This window comes from Vanessa tameamea, chromosome 8 (assembly GCF_037043105.1).
Source record: "Vanessa tameamea isolate UH-Manoa-2023 chromosome 8, ilVanTame1 primary haplotype, whole genome shotgun sequence".
Lineage (NCBI taxonomy): Eukaryota > Metazoa > Arthropoda > Insecta > Lepidoptera > Nymphalidae > Vanessa > Vanessa tameamea.
In genome coordinates this window covers 6,787,915-6,804,031 of record NC_087316.1, presented here as the reverse complement: position 1 = coordinate 6,804,031, position 16,117 = coordinate 6,787,915, and the positions used below count along the sequence as shown (strand labels likewise).

At 32.6% G+C, this 16,117-nt stretch overlaps 2 protein-coding genes across 2 annotated transcripts; one reads left to right on the top strand and one right to left on the bottom strand.

Moving 5' to 3' along the window:
- The first annotated feature begins 9,889 nt into the window (after window positions 1-9,889).
- Window positions 9,890-11,060, top strand: LOC113399987 (transmembrane protein 11 homolog, mitochondrial). The gene is made up of 3 exons (XM_026639331.2): window positions 9,890-9,998; window positions 10,156-10,376; window positions 10,454-11,060. Exons 1-3 carry the CDS (start codon window positions 9,922-9,924, stop codon window positions 10,732-10,734), a joined length of 579 nt encoding a protein of 192 aa, XP_026495116.1. The 5' UTR covers window positions 9,890-9,921; the 3' UTR covers window positions 10,735-11,060.
- LOC113399976 (dehydrogenase/reductase SDR family protein 7-like) lies at window positions 11,049-15,536 on the bottom strand. Its single transcript, XM_026639311.2, has 5 exons — window positions 15,336-15,536; window positions 15,081-15,224; window positions 14,650-14,869; window positions 11,838-12,083; window positions 11,049-11,421 (listed from the first exon to the last, which is right to left on the bottom strand). Exons 1-5 carry the CDS (start codon window positions 15,468-15,470, stop codon window positions 11,231-11,233), a joined length of 936 nt encoding a protein of 311 aa, XP_026495096.1. The 5' UTR covers window positions 15,471-15,536; the 3' UTR covers window positions 11,049-11,230.
- Window positions 15,537-16,117: the final 581 nt, after the last annotated feature.

Sequence of the window (16,117 nt, the reverse complement as noted above, 5' to 3'; positions counted from 1 at the left end):
GTGCCGTCCAAGACATGGCCAGGATATGCCTGCTTCCGTTTCAGGTGCTTACGAAGCAAGTTATCTAACGGTAAATACAACGAAGCATTTAAAATAAAAATGTATACTTTTAAAAAATAAAAAGGAATCAATAATTTTTTTGATTTTATACAAAAAGATGAACTGATATAAGCTCCTTTAATACAACAACAAATTCGATTATCATGCTATATTATTAAGTTTCATTATAACATATGAATTAGATTAACTATTATTTAATTAGTACATATACCTACTGCAAAGTTCTACGAGTTAACAATAAGTCACGTGGAAATATAGATGATCCAATAAAAATCCACCTTGCACAGATAACAAATACCTTTTTTTACACTCTTAAAATACGAGAAATTTACGAACAACAAATTTTAAATTTACATTTCAATAAGATGAAAAATCAGTTGTTTAGAAAATCGATTCTAAAAATAATGTATACTACAATCAAATGTTACGAATATGTAAACTTGCACACAGAAAAGAAGATACAAAAATGTCATATACTCTGCCCATAAGATTAGACCGAATTTTCGGTTATAAGATTTTATTTTATAATAATCAATAAGAGCGGATTTAAATTGTAAGTTTGTATAGTTATCTGACTCAAACGATATAAATCGTGAATCTTTTATAAAAACTATGTTAATAAATCATGTTTTTAAAAATCATTACAAATTATTGTAGTTTCAAACTTACAAGAACAGAATTTTAAAAGTTTTTACAACTTCACCACATATATGTATAAAACACACTCTATAGAGTAACTGTATCCATTAGTTAAAGTAAAAGATTTAGACTTATGTCACGATAGTCGACCTCAATTCAATCGAAAAATAAAGAATTTTATTTGTGCCCAATTCTAATCATATGGTTTATCTTATTAATTATTATTTATTATATAATAGTTTAAAAATGTATTGTATTTCTTATTTTTAATTATTATGCTTATGTTTAATTAATATTTTCAATTGTGTAATATCATAATGCATGGTGAGACTACCTGTACGTAGTAGAACTTTTGCCTTGATAATTTTGAAATGTAATTTTTTATTTTTTATTTTGGATGTGATATTGTATCTGCTGTTGGTTGTCCTAATGAAAATAAAATAAAAAAAAAACTGAAAAAAGTCGAAAGCCATTTAACGTCACCCTCAAAACATAAGCCTTGTTCCAATCCATTTTATCTTTGAGTATGTATTAATATTTAAATAAACTTTATGAATAAAGTTAAACGTGTTATGCATTAAATTCTTAGTTACTTTTCTTTCTTCACAACTCTTGTATACCTCTTTTTTACTTACTCGTTTTCACAACGAAGATCAATTTAATAGTCCGTAAAATACAAAAAAATATATACATATATTTGAGGGGCTCTAACCTGTATCATATTATAAATAATGATGTTAATAATAGTGTGTTAATTATTTTAATTGTTGTTTATTATATTATCATTAAAAAAGATACAAAGAACTTTTTCGAATTAATTCCCATCTGATTTCATCATATTATAAACTTAATAAATAGGTCTAATGCATTGTCAATTTTCATACTCAATAAAAATTTAAAACAGACGAGACAAAAACTTCTGTAAACTATGGATCGAGCGTGTCAGATTAAGTTAGAAATAAATAAATAATTAGACAATTACAAACAAGGCTTACATTATGTATTGTATGTTTTAATCAATTCTGTAATAATAATATTTTAATTTAAGTTACTTTTGAATTGTATTGATAACATTGTTAATAAATAAGAGGGTACTTTAACTTTTCTGTTCTGTTCTGTTCAATATTGTGAGTCACGTGATTTGTAGTGAGGCTTATATAAGTGGGGGAAGCTCGGTAGAGAATACTTTACTTGACCTTTACTTTTCACTTTGATCCTGGACCAGCAAGTTGCTGCTAACATTTAAGGTACCATGTAATTTTGTGATATAGTATAAGTATAAGGACGATTCAAAAGTGCTTGTAAAAGCCTACTTGAATAAAGTATATTTTGATTATTATAATGGCTAAATAAATACCTGTGTTTCATATATAATCTTTTATTGTCTTATAACCTTAAAATATAATAAAATAATAAAGAAATAGAAATTATTCTTAAAATATCCTGACATAATGTATTAAGCCTCTATAAAAAATCTAACAAGCGCAGATCAAAACCCTCAGTCAACCTCGTCAAACCAAAAGATTAAGTATCATAAACAATGCTGGAACGTAAAAATAAAACAAATAACCGTCAGCTGGTTTCAGGACCTCGATATTCATCACGTAAGATCACTTATTATACTATCGCCCTGTGATATCTACGACCGCACGGAATGGTTGAAAAATATTTGGCAAAAAACCTGAATAAATGTTGATCGTTAATCAGCTCCTTTATAAAAATATTAATAATAATCAAATGTACGGTTTTTAATTACTTGACTATAATTAGCAAAAATATTAAAAGTAAATTATTGCGTTCTTAATTCGTGTTAATAACACATGTCTTGCTCGACAGTGAAGGAAAACATGATAAAGAAAACTTCATATGTCGAACAAACCTCCAAATGCTTTGTACATGTCTCCACTAACCCATAATGGAGCAGTATGACTGAATACGTAGGGAAGTAAATATTTTTGACCTTAAAAATATAATTTATGTAATTAAGATGATGTAAAAATGTAACAATACCTATATAATAATAATTTTATTTAATGTTCAAAATAAAGCAAGTACCATAATTATATAGAAATTATATCGCTGAATATGATATGTACATTTCCGAGTCATAATAGCTCTATAATTTTACAGTATATTTACTATCACAAGATGTGCAATAATTTCTATAAAACACACATATTAGATACACTGCTCTATAACACCTAAGTAAATAAAATAGGTTCAATCGGTTACAAAATAAGTGTTTAAAAAAATAATTAAGAAAATCATTGATAGAGCTGTCAATAAATTAATTCCGAGATAACAATATAATTTAATTTAACGATACCTTTAGTTCTAGTATATCGAACTGTGAGCAATAAGCTGTTTGTGTCGTATATAGGTATAAAAGGTAAATTGTGTCACCTGATAGTAAGTGTACTACACAATCCATAGACATTTGTAGTGTAAAAAAATTAATCATTCCTTACCAATACTCCATCAATCTTAGGAACTAAAATATTATGTCCCTTGTGCCTGAGATTACACTTGCTTATTTAACCTTCAAACCGGAACACAACAGTACTGAGTGTTGGTATTTGGCGGTAGAAGCGATGATGAGTGCATGGTATGTACGTCGTACAGACGGGCTGTAACAAAGTCCTCCTACAAAGTATTTATTTATATTATATGTATTTTAAATATATGTTATTGAAAAAATAATCCATAACTAGTCGTATTTTTACACGACTACGCCACATTGTTTTATTTATTTATTACGACTGAAGCTAATAAATAAATATTGAGTATACGTACTTTTGTAAGCGAAGACAATACAGCGTACTCATTATCTACAAACCTTAAGAATGGAGTGGCTGCGCCTATTTATGGGGTATTGTGCTATTTTACTTTAGGTCATATACAAAGCATTGTAATTTAGTTGATGCAAGATTTGAAGGGCCCGAAGGAACACGATTTTCGTGAGCACGACGCGGCGGGCGGGAGACACGTTTGAAACGCAAGTCACAAGTCGCGATCGCGACATGGTAGTGCGGCGGCGCGGCGCGGGCAACCTGCGTTCGTGCATCCCGCAAACCTCTGGGTTCAATACCCGCGTCTACTTCATAGCACCATCTACAATTGTAATCGTACATTAACTTTTAAACCACTACAGCTCTTTCTGAAACATATACCTCTCTAAAATATATTAACGCAGTATGCTAAGATTTTATCACATCTAAAAATATTTCGTTTGGAGAAAACAAAACACAAAATTGAACGAGGTATTTTTTAAACGGTTTTGTTTATTATATTATGTATGATTGCATATACTATTACCATAGGAGTGTGCGACATTTACCGATACTGGTAGATACTCGTTATCCGTTGATGTTAACATACATACCCTGCAAAAGTCTCCTTTTAAATTTGTACTACTTAAAATAAATATTTACATTGGTCATATTTTTGATAAATATTTAATAGATTATAAGAAAACTCTGGAATCCGCGATCTTCATCAAGGTAGAGTTTTAGGACATAAAGATATTAGCCAGACCTAAACAAATATTTTAATGATTCTTATATTCTTATCGCGTAAAATCAACTCTGTCTGTAAGGGTTGAAAGAGGATGTCACCATTTCCATCTCAGTGATCGACCTTTGATAACTTCGCTATACTTTGTTGTACGCTAATTAGTAGATGCAACTTAAATAACCATAATATAAAAATTTACAAAACTATATGAAAAATATATACCCATAACTTGTTTTTTAAACATTTCAATGATGATAATTAAAAAAGTTTAAAGTTTTTTTCTTCGTGTATGTCGTACATGGCACAGGACCATGCATCTCATTGAGTTAAAACCGTGAATTTTTTATTAAATCTTTCGAGAAAGTCACTAATGATATACCTAATGAACGTGCAATATATGGCGAATGATTCGTATGGGATAATAGTTGACAAATAAAATTTAAGTAGGCATTGCTACGCATGCTGAGAATTTGTTATATAAATATATAGTTTTATTTTGCACTGAATTACCGAGAGGTCATAAATTTCTAGGTTCATAATTTAGTGACGTGTGTTCGAATAATAATAAATTGCAGAAATTGGAACGTTTACTTTCTATATTAAATATTACAATACATCTGAATAAACACAACACAATTGTTAAAACGAGAACATTTATAAACATATGTTTGCTTTTGCTGTAACGGTTTACATATTATTTAGAAACCCATTTATATTTTTCTTATTAGCACAACTATCACATACACTTGCATTGCATGTATTAAATCGCACACAGACAAGTTTATTCCAATTTTTATCGAAGATAATTACATATTTTATAATTCAATTAGTTTTTCCTAATTGAATTTGTGTAAATTAGAGAGTAATTTATATCTACTTTTAATAAGTAAACGGTAAAAAGTATTAGCAAGGAAATATGTAGATATACCTATGTACTTACGTCTACGTGTATACAACACCTAGCGACCCGCCCCGGCTTCGCACGGGTGTAATGCTGATACTAAATATACTACAAAATGTCTTACAATGTTCACAGCTTTTTTGTCATTAGACAATGCAAACCGCTACATCCCTGCATTTTAAATCTGTTATATCTTCGAAAATATTCATTTAAATTACATTCTGTAAAGGCATGGTCTATATTAAATTCACAATGTATTTAAGGTCCTTAGTTAGATAAGGATTAATGTTATATTGCTTAAAAACGCTTCGAAAATAAGTCATTATCTCTCGTAAAAAGTAAAGGATAAAAATGGTTATTGTGGGTTATCCCTAAGAGATAGACATATAAGGGACTTTTTGAAGACCTTTTTAAGGTGTGCAATACTGTACTACATTATTTTGTTCTAACTTGTAGAGTTCAGCCAGCGTTTGCAATGTAAGCGCGAAAAATGTGTTTATTTACGACATCACTTTGGAAACCTCTAAAATTATCAGTTTTTCTCCACTGCACTGTGCATGTATTATACATATAAACCATCCTCTTGAATCAATCTATGGAATCTATCTATAGTGTTATTTTAAAGATCTAAGCGTACACAGGGACAGACAGCGGTAAGCGACTTTGTATTATACTATGTAATAATGAAGATTTCCAACTATTTAATTTATTTTAATCTCTTTTTCTACTTTAAATTATTAAAGCGGCATGCAATATCAAAATCTTTTTTGTAAGATTTAATTACAATGACACGGCATAGACTACGACTTTAAAGAGAAGTGGTATATTTAATATTACAGTACAAAAGTAATCTAAACATAAATCATCGTCTCTCAAAACGTAAATAGAAATAATAAATGCAGACTATTCGTTTAAATAAAAGACCAAAATCGACTTAATAGAATCTATTATGGTAGATTTAGATAAAGGGTTTTTTTATTCATTTAAAATTTATACTTAATAACTTTTGCAACAATTATGGATATAATGTCAAAAAGAGTGGGTTGTCGGGAAATCATATAAATGTTAGTAATCTGTGGGCGCCTATAAGGTCAGCCTTGCACCCACACGCACCTTATAAGTATCTCACTAAACACATGAATTAAACCTTTAAAAAGTCACAAGTGAAAAATTAAGTAAATATAAACTAAACCTTAGTATCATATGTTTTAGGAATAGAACACCTTATAAGAATTATTGATTTCATACGCTCATAGTCTGAACTGTTATCTACATTCACCTTTACCTAATGCGGCAAACGGATTTTAGAATGGCATTAGTGGGCGAACAGTTAGAGAAGGAAAAAACTTTTTAAGTAACCATAATTTTACTGTTAGGTTTTTTAATATTTTTTTTAAAAATCAATACATATTTTATTTAAGTAGGCTGTTACAGGCACTTTTTGATAGATATATTAAAACCTTACATTTAGTACAAATATGTTTCGGAATATAGATTCTAACAAGAAAAATGGACAAAGAACTGAGTAGTTATTAATTTCTATTTACTAGATTAAATTAAATATATTCTTTAGCAAAACCAATTAGGCTTAGTTTTTCTTCAAGGAAAAACAAACATTAATTCAGTATCCCATAACAAGTCATAATGTTAAGTCATTAATTATTTATTGTAAGACTCTGTCAGCAAGTGTGTCAGTGATTTTTTCTTGAACATTTCAACATGTCCTTAAATTACAAATATTATGACCAATCAGTTTACTTTTTATTTTAATTTAGCAAATATATATACCGCCTATGTAAGATATCATTAATTATAGAATCCCACAAACTACCAGAGAAAAGTTTACCGTGCCCCAACCCTTTGACTCCGTTAGGCCTTCGGATAAATTCTCATAATATCAAGGCACTATAGTTCCAACTTCTACAATTGCTATGGCAATAGCAACGAATGGCAATAACAAGGAAATGCTCGGTTTGCACGTCCATGTTGGTGGCTCAAACCTCTTAATGACCACATAAAACAATTGGCTTCACCGTAGATAGTAGCTAGAGCTTCAGTCCCTCATGATCTAGAAATCATTACACACGTTATCTACGAGTGCAATACACATTATGAAGCTGAGGGTGGAATGAAACGCTTTTGTGACGATTGGCTGAACTGGACGCTAAATGCTGCTGCTGCAAAACTAAACTCCAGAGTTCCCAACGAAATATGCAGATCATAATTATATTGCTGGGATATCAGAGTGCGTTCGAAACGTCGATGTGGCCAGTATTTTTTTTACTTTGGCTAAGATTTTTGGACCATTCGCTGTTTTTAATTCTATTATGAAAAAATATATTTTTTTAACTTGTTCATAATAACTGTGTGTTCAAACGCTAAGTAAATTGAAAAGTAAATTGAACCTTACAAAACTTGCACTAAATGAAGGCAACTTAAACGACTTTGCTATAGAAAAATTATAGGATCATCATCAAAACAATATACAACTTGTGAAAATATACAAAAATATATAAATCGAGCTTAGTACACATTATACATGTTCAGGGCTTTTTATCCAGGTTATTTTGTATCCAGTACCTTGCTATGGGGCATTTAAGCTTTTCACATAGGTCTCATCTCCTGCATCAGTCAGTCTTTCAATTAAAAAATTAGAACTAATTAATTTTTTTAGTACAATTTTCAACATCGTAATCCAATAATAATCTATTAATATTTATTTTTGGCGAAAATATAATTCATTCTAATGTAGGCGTTCAGCAAGGAGATCCATTGGGTCCTGCTCTTTTTAGCTTAGTTATCCATAACTGCATTTCAAATTTAAAATCTAAATTAAATATTTGGTACCTAGATGATGGAACTATAGGAGATAAAGTAGATTATGTTATTGAAGATTTAGTTAAAATTAAAGAACAATTTGATAAAGTCGGTCTTAAATTGAATTTTTCAAAATGTGAAAAAAAAAATTCGGACAATTTAAGTCCCAAAAATATTAGTTCGGCAACGGGTACATTTAATAAAATTGCACCTAACATAAAAATTCTTCATAAAGATACACTTTGCCTCCTTGGTGCACCTCTATTTGATAAAGGCACTGAACCTATTCTTAATGATAAAATTAAAATATTTTCGGAAAATGTTGACAGATTGTGCATTTTAAATTCTTATATGGCTTATACCATTTTAAAACATTGCCTTTTTGTTCCAAAATTAATGTACATTCTACGCGCGAGCCCAATCTGGAAATATCCTAGTCTTACCAATCAAATCGATGCCATCCTTAAAAAAACTTTAGAAAAAATTCCAAATTTATCTCTTGATGAGTATTCTTGGACTCAAGCTACACTTCCCATTCCATTTGGTGGCATCGGCGTGAGGAAAATTTCAAGTGTTGCCCTTCCGGCCTTTCGTTCTTCTGTACATAGCATTTCAGGCCTTTGTTCACAAATTTTAAAATCAAAATCAGACAAAATCACAAATGTTACTGAGGCGATAGAGATCTGGAAGGTAAAGTGCCCTAATGATGATATCCCTAAGGAAGTTACAAAACAAAAACTTTGGGATTCGCCATTGGTCCACGTTACACTTCACAGTTTCACACAAAATTTAACAAGTGCCCAAAACCGTGCCAGACTTCTAGCGTTATTAACAAAAGAGTCAAGTCACTGGTTGAATTCATTACCCTCTAAAAATCTTGGGACACTTTTAGATAATTAATGTTTCCGCATATCAATTGGTCTCCAACTGGGAACACCGATGTGCTCTGAGCACAGATACCCGTGTGGAAAGGAGGTGGACTCTTTCGGTTTACATGGTCTCTCTCGCCCAAGGAGTTCAGGCAGGCTTTTCCGCCACGGTTCTCTTAATGATACAATAAAAAGGGCTCTTGCCACCATCGACGTTCTTGTTCTTACAGAGCCTCGTGGAATCAGTCGTGATGATGGTAAGAGACCTGATGGATTAACATTAGTTCCATGGGAATGAGGACGGGCCCTTGTGTGGGACGCATCATGCGTTGTCACGTAGACCCCGTCTCATATCCGAGAAACAATGTTAAGAGCCGGTGCCGCTGCGGAAAAAGCTGAAGCAAAAAAAAGATCTAAATATTCGTGTCTTATGTCAAATTACTTTTTTGTCCCATTTGCTGTCGAAACACTTGGCCCTTGGAGTAATGGTGCAAAAAGCTTCATCAAAAGTATAACACCTCGCCTTCTTGCCTCCACTGGTGACAGGAGGGCTGGTTCGTTTTTAGCCCAGAGGATCGGAATTGCGATTCAACAGGGAAATGCTGCTAGCATTCTTGCCACCATTCCACGCGGTCAAGATTTATACAGTAACTATTTTTAATTCATATTTGTATATATATTTAAGCACTTAATGTTATCTATTTTTTATCAGTATTTGTTAAAATAAATTAATATCACTTCATAATTTTGTTTGTTCTTTTTACTAGGAAATATTTTAAATTTATCGCATAAAAAAATATTATAGGTAAGAAATTGATATTCTGTAATATAAATAATAAGTGCCACTAAATGATGAAGAAATAGCAAAGAATATGTAGTCAACATTTTTTTAACAGTTCACCTTTTATTAACCAACATTTATTAGTCATTTATTGATAAGCAATTTTTCTTTAATTCAACCGTCGTGTCAAGATTATTTATTTCATATTTTCAGATATGATGATTCATAATTATTTTGTATTCAACGACTAGGCTGTTTTACAAAGTATTTTTGTTTTAAAACTATTATTAACATAAAATGTTACACAGATTACACAAATTGCTGCGTGTAGTTGGTATCTAATGCTCTTTGTTACATTTCATTTTCATGACATTTGTCTAGTCTCTATAGTTAACATGGCGGGTGATGAAAGTGACAGGTTTGTAAATAAAGAAAAGTTAATAATTATATAAAATAAAAATAAAATAACTTTGAACTTACTCAATTGTGACTTTAATAAGAAACAAATTTAATAGAAACCTTATTATTTTTTCAAATTTTCATTGATAAAAATGCTTTTGTTTTTAACTTTACAGTGATCTCAAACCATCACAAGTAGTAATAGTTAGAGAAGTTTACGACAGTGAAAATGCTCACATTAAATTTGAAATGGAATTGGAAAGAGCACTGGAGGCTGGTGTGAGCGTTATAGTAATAGAACCCGAACCTCTCGGAGAAGAAACAGCTAGATGGATATATGTAGGAAATTTGTTACATAAAGTTTCTGTTTATAGTGGTTTGTGTAGCATTGCATCAGGTAATAACAATTTTGTCTAACTGGAATTAAATAGCAAAGTAAGTATTAAATACTCGAGAATAATATTAATTTTTCAGGCTTGACATGGAGTTCATTGGCTTGCACACCTTTTGGCATAGTCTCGGTCCTTTGTGCTGGTTGCTACACCCTATCCTGGCAATGGGATCCCTGTTGCAAATATCAGGAAGAAAAAAATCTACATCGCCTATCTAAACTACCTATTTTAAGTGATCTAACATCTGCATCGCCAGTTGTACTTGTGCACACAGATAATAGAAGAAAAATAATTTTACATAGTACAGTGTCTTTAGCTGCAGCAGCTATTTGTGTATGGAGAATTTATAACACTTTCAAATGAGATAGGTATAAAATATGTATTCATATTAATATAGATATTTTTGTGATTAAATAATTTGAAAGAATAGGGAATGCCTGTATTGCTTCTTTCTATGCTGTCTCTACCTTCTGTATAAAATAATTTGTTGTTAGATTAAAGTGTAAAATTTGTTACAATTATTTAAAAATATTACTGATTAGAATAGTTGAATTCTGTACAAAAAAATGATTATAAGAATGCTTTTTTAGAAATGATAGCTGGTTGTTAAATGATTTTGTTATATTATGACCATGACATAAGTGAAAAAACACTTATATCATGCAATAAAAGTTAAATTAATTTTTCAATCTGTTTTATTTACACCAGTAGATTAGCAAAATTAATAAATAAATAATTAATGTACCAATCAACTTATTTACCATGTAAGCTGAGTTTAACCCTTGGATACAAGATCCTATTTGATATCTAATTACTACGGTATGATGTTTGTGCTACAAGTTAGTGCAGTACTTTGCTCTTAAGCAGTCTTATTAGCTCTTCTAGCCATTATCCAAAAGTATAAAAATGGCATTGAATGCCTTATTGTTATTGCTAAGTTTGGAAGAAACTGGCTTATAATTAACTCTTTATCTTTGTTCACAAGCAAATCTACAATCTTCATAGCAACATATTCCGCTGAAAATCCAGCAGCAGTGCTTGAATCCACAACTGAAAAAAAAACATATAATTAGTAAATTATGGTAAGTTATTTTAAAAAAAAGTTACATGAGTTTGATAAAATTTAAAGTACAATACTAATTGAACTTACTATTTACTATTTTTTATAATACTGACTATTATCAATAGTGCCTGGGCACGCTCGCAAAAACATTACTATTTACTATTTTTTATAATACTGACTATTATCAATAGTGCCTGAGCACTCTCGCAAAAAACATTTGTGTTTTCAATGACACATATTTGACTTTTGGGTGATTAAGACTGATAGGGTGAAGTCGACATTTACAAAATATTGCAACATTTCATACTTTATCTCTACATTAAAAAACAAATTCAGGGAACATTAATGATACGAAAAACTAAAAGCACTAACTCTTGATAAAAAAAATAAAAAACTTGTTTACCTCCATGGCTTTCTCCAGAACCAGTAAGAGCGTTTAATGAAACGGATGTCTTAACATATCCCGGGCTAACAACAGATACATCTATATTATGTTGATACATTTCAGAACGCAAACAATCTCCAAAAGCCTGAAGAGCATGTTTTGATGCGGCATATGCAGACCGATCAGGTATAGCTATTAAGCCTTGGACTGAGCTAATAAACACAATGTGACCACTTTTCCTTTCTACCATTCTTGGTAACACAGCTAAAAAAAAATATTTATCTTTAACTGAACAGCAATTGCTAAAGCTTTTAATTACATTTTATGAGGTACAGTGCAGTCGTTGTAGTGGTAACACCCTGTAAATGTCCCACTGATTAGAAGAATTGAGCTTATACCAATATGATGCTCTAATGCTGGTTATACACATAGCAGAATTTAATCTGGCACTTTTCTATGCTATTCCTCACTGTTTTCCTTCTCTGTAGAGCATGAAATTATAAACACAAATTAAGCACATGAACAGTGGTGTTTGCCCAAATTTCTAACAACAATCTTTGGTTAAGATTCAAGGGTTCTGGTTATTAGGGATAGAGTTGGTGAAATACATTCTATGTTAATCACATACTTTTAATTACTCAGGTTGTTTTTTATTATTATTGAAAATATTATATAATTTTTTAAATTATAATAGGTTGAAAACGTGTGACCACCGTGCATAGACCACCAGGTTATCGTCGTCCCCCTCTGGGCTCGTCGGACCACTGTCTCGTCCGGAGTACAGTGCCGGCGACGCGGTACTCACGACCTCGTTTCGTGGGCTGCCGCCGAGTGTGGCACTACAAGTCAGCAGATTGGGATGGGATGCGGTCCTTCTTTGCATCCTACCCATGGGGGCAGGTTTGTTTCTCGCCGGATGATTCGAGCGTTGTTGCTGACTCTGTCGCCGATGTGGTACTTCAGGGTATGGAACTGTTCATTCCGTATTCTGCGGTCCCCATCGGTGGCAAGTCCCAGCCCTGGTTTGGTCGTTTCTGTAAAATGGCTTCACGCCGAAAATGGGAACGCTACTAAGACTGGGCTAACGCATCGGCGTCTCGTGATGTAAATACCAGCACATTCAGAAAGGAACATAACTCTGCCTCTAGGTCCTTCAAAAACGTGATTGCTAAGGCGAAGACGGAGTACATTGGCAGAATTGGCGAGAGACTGGTGCGCCTACCTTCAGGAACACGTGCGTTCTGGTCTCTCGCTAAGGCTGTCTTAGGAAATTTCTGTCAGCCCTCTTTTCCATCTTTGCACAGAGACGGTGAGTTATTGGCCAATACCGCGAAGAAGAAAGCTGATCTTTTAGGCTCTCTCTTCGCGGCGAACTCGACTCTAGATGACCGAGGAAAGTCACCACCAACAATCCCGCGGTGTGATACCACGATGCCGGAGGTTACATTCCGGCAAAGTGCAGTTCGTAAAGCACTTCTTTCCTTGAATATTCATAAGTCGAGTGGACCCGATGGCATGCCTCCAATCGTGCTACGGACTTGTGCTCCCGAGTTGGCACCGGTCTTAACGCGTCTTTTCCGGCAATCCTATGCATTCGGCGTCGTCCCGAACTCCTGGAAAACTGCTTTGGTGCATCCGATCCCTAAAAAGGGCAACCGCTCAGACTCGTCCAATTATAGGCCTATAGCCATCACCTCCTTGTTCTCCAAGGTAATGGAGTCCATTATTAACTGCCAGCTCCTGCGGTACCTAGAGGAGTACCAGCTGATTAGCCACCGCCAGTACGGTTTCCGTCGGGGTCGCTCAGCCGGTGATCTTCTAGTTTACCTGACTCATAAATGGGCGGAAGCAGTTGAGAGCAAGGGGGAGGTATTAGCAGCCAGTCTGGACATAGCGAAGGCCTTCGATCGCGTGTGGCACAAAGCGCTCCTTTCGAAGCTTCCTTCCTATGGGCTTCCCGAGAAATTATGCAATTGGATTACCAGTTTTTTTGGCAGATCGGAGCATCAAAGTCGTTGTCGACGGTGCATGCTCCGACTTAAAATTCGTCAATGCTGGTGTTCCACAAGTATCTCCACGATTCGAGAACATTCCGTTAGCCGCCACAGTTAGTATCGGAATACTTGGCGTCGATATTTCGAGTCTCGTTCAATTCCGCGGTCAATTGGAAGGCAAAGCCAAATTCGCATCAAAAAAGCTCAGTGTGCTCAGCAAGGCAAGACAGTATTTCACGTCGGCCCATCGTCTAAGACTATACAAGGCGCAAATTCGGCCTCACATGGAATACTGCTCTCACCTCTGGGCGGGTGCTCCCCAGTACCAGCTCCTTCCATTTGACTGAATTTCACCTTCGGACATCTCGCCAAAATTCAAAATATCACCCACACCACCTAGATGTCCGAAAATCCACAACAGCGCGATTTTTAAGACATTTTCTACCTCGCACAACTACTCTGTGGAACCAGCTTTCGCCGGCGGTTTTTCCGAACCGATACGACTTGGGAACCTTCAAGAAAAGAGCGTACTCTTTCCTGAAAGGCCGGCAACGCAAGCCCCCTGGTGTTACAGATGTCCATGGGCGCTGGTAGTCACTTTCCATCAGGTGAGCCTACTGCTCGTTTGCTACCTATAACATAAAAAAAAAAAAGAAAAAAAAAAAAAGAGAAAAATAAATGTAATTCAACTAACTCAATGGATTTTTATATGCTTGTATTAAAAGCTGGTATGTTTCCAATTATTATACTTAAATATATGTTTTGTAAGAAAGCATAACATATATCAATTAATAACAAATTTATATATATTTTTTTATTAAAGTTATAATAATTACCTTTTGTTATTCCTACAGAGCCCAAATAGTTTGTTAACATGATTTTCTGATCCACATCTAACTTTGTATGGAGGATTGAACCACGATGAGATACTCCACCATTATTAATCAAAATATCTATTTTCCCACAAATTTCATAAACCTTGTTAACAAATGACTCTAACTGATTTAAATTTGATAAATCTAATTCAATGGCAAGTGGTTCCTCTGTTGTTAAAGCCTATAAATAAAAATTAAAAATTGTATTTTAAATATTTTTTTTAGTTACAAAAATCATATTAAGCTATAAAAAATTTAAGCTTCCTTGATCTATGCTTTTGTAGTATGTCAGTAGACTCCATCTTATTATTTATATACAAAATCATAAAATGTCCCAAAACAACAAAACACAGTATGAAAAATAATAAATAAAAATGAAAAATAAAACTTACATTTTTTTTTGATAAGAGATCTTCCTTTACTCTGTTCAATTCATTTATCCTTCTTGATGCCAAAATAACTTTACAACCATTTTCATATAAACCATGAGCTAAGGCTTCTCCTATACCAGAACTTGCTCCAGTAACAACAACAACCTGAAAGATGGAAATATTTCGAAGACATTTATACAAAAAGTTAATTTTGAATAAAGGAAACAAGTTTATTAATTATATATCACATATTTTAAATACAAAATTACTTATTACCTTTCCTTGTAAAGCATTTCTTATTTTATTGTTTTGGACTCGTTTACACAAACGGTACATAGCAAAAATAATTGATAGAGGTAATCCAAGGTATTTAAGAAGCCACTTAAAAATGCTAATAGTCAGGGCATACATTGTATGAGCACGAAGATTTACTTGAAAGGAATTTAGAGGTCACTATGTGTAATTAAGCATGCTATGCAGTTTAGCATGATAGAATACTAACTAGGTACGTATTTAAATAAGGTATCGCAGATTAGGTTATTCGTTAAGTCAGTCTTTAAAATGTTAATATTATTATTGGTCATGGAGTTAAGCGACTGTTAATTAATTTAAATATACAAAGCTTTAAAAAATGATTTAAAAATTGGTTATTGTAAAGTGGACACTGGACATGATTTTTAAAAATCTCGAAACGTTCCACTTTTTTATAATTCGATTAAGTCTATATTTATACTATAAATATCACATACTCAATACTTTATGGCTATTTATTTTATATTATGGCAAGTTAGTAATTAAATTGTTACCTAAATTTAAACAAAATGTATTTACTTAGAAACTTATGAATTAGATAAATAAATTATATATCTGTGATAAAGAGTATTATTAAGTATGATTTCAACAAATCTTCATTCTTTACAGGTCAACAAACAAACTTTGACAATTTGACATCTCGATTTTCAGCATACAGAAGAGTGAAGCTGTACACAGAAAATAGAAGAAAAAACTATGACCCATGTTTAATGCCGGGATATGAAACTAAATTATTACGAATAAAT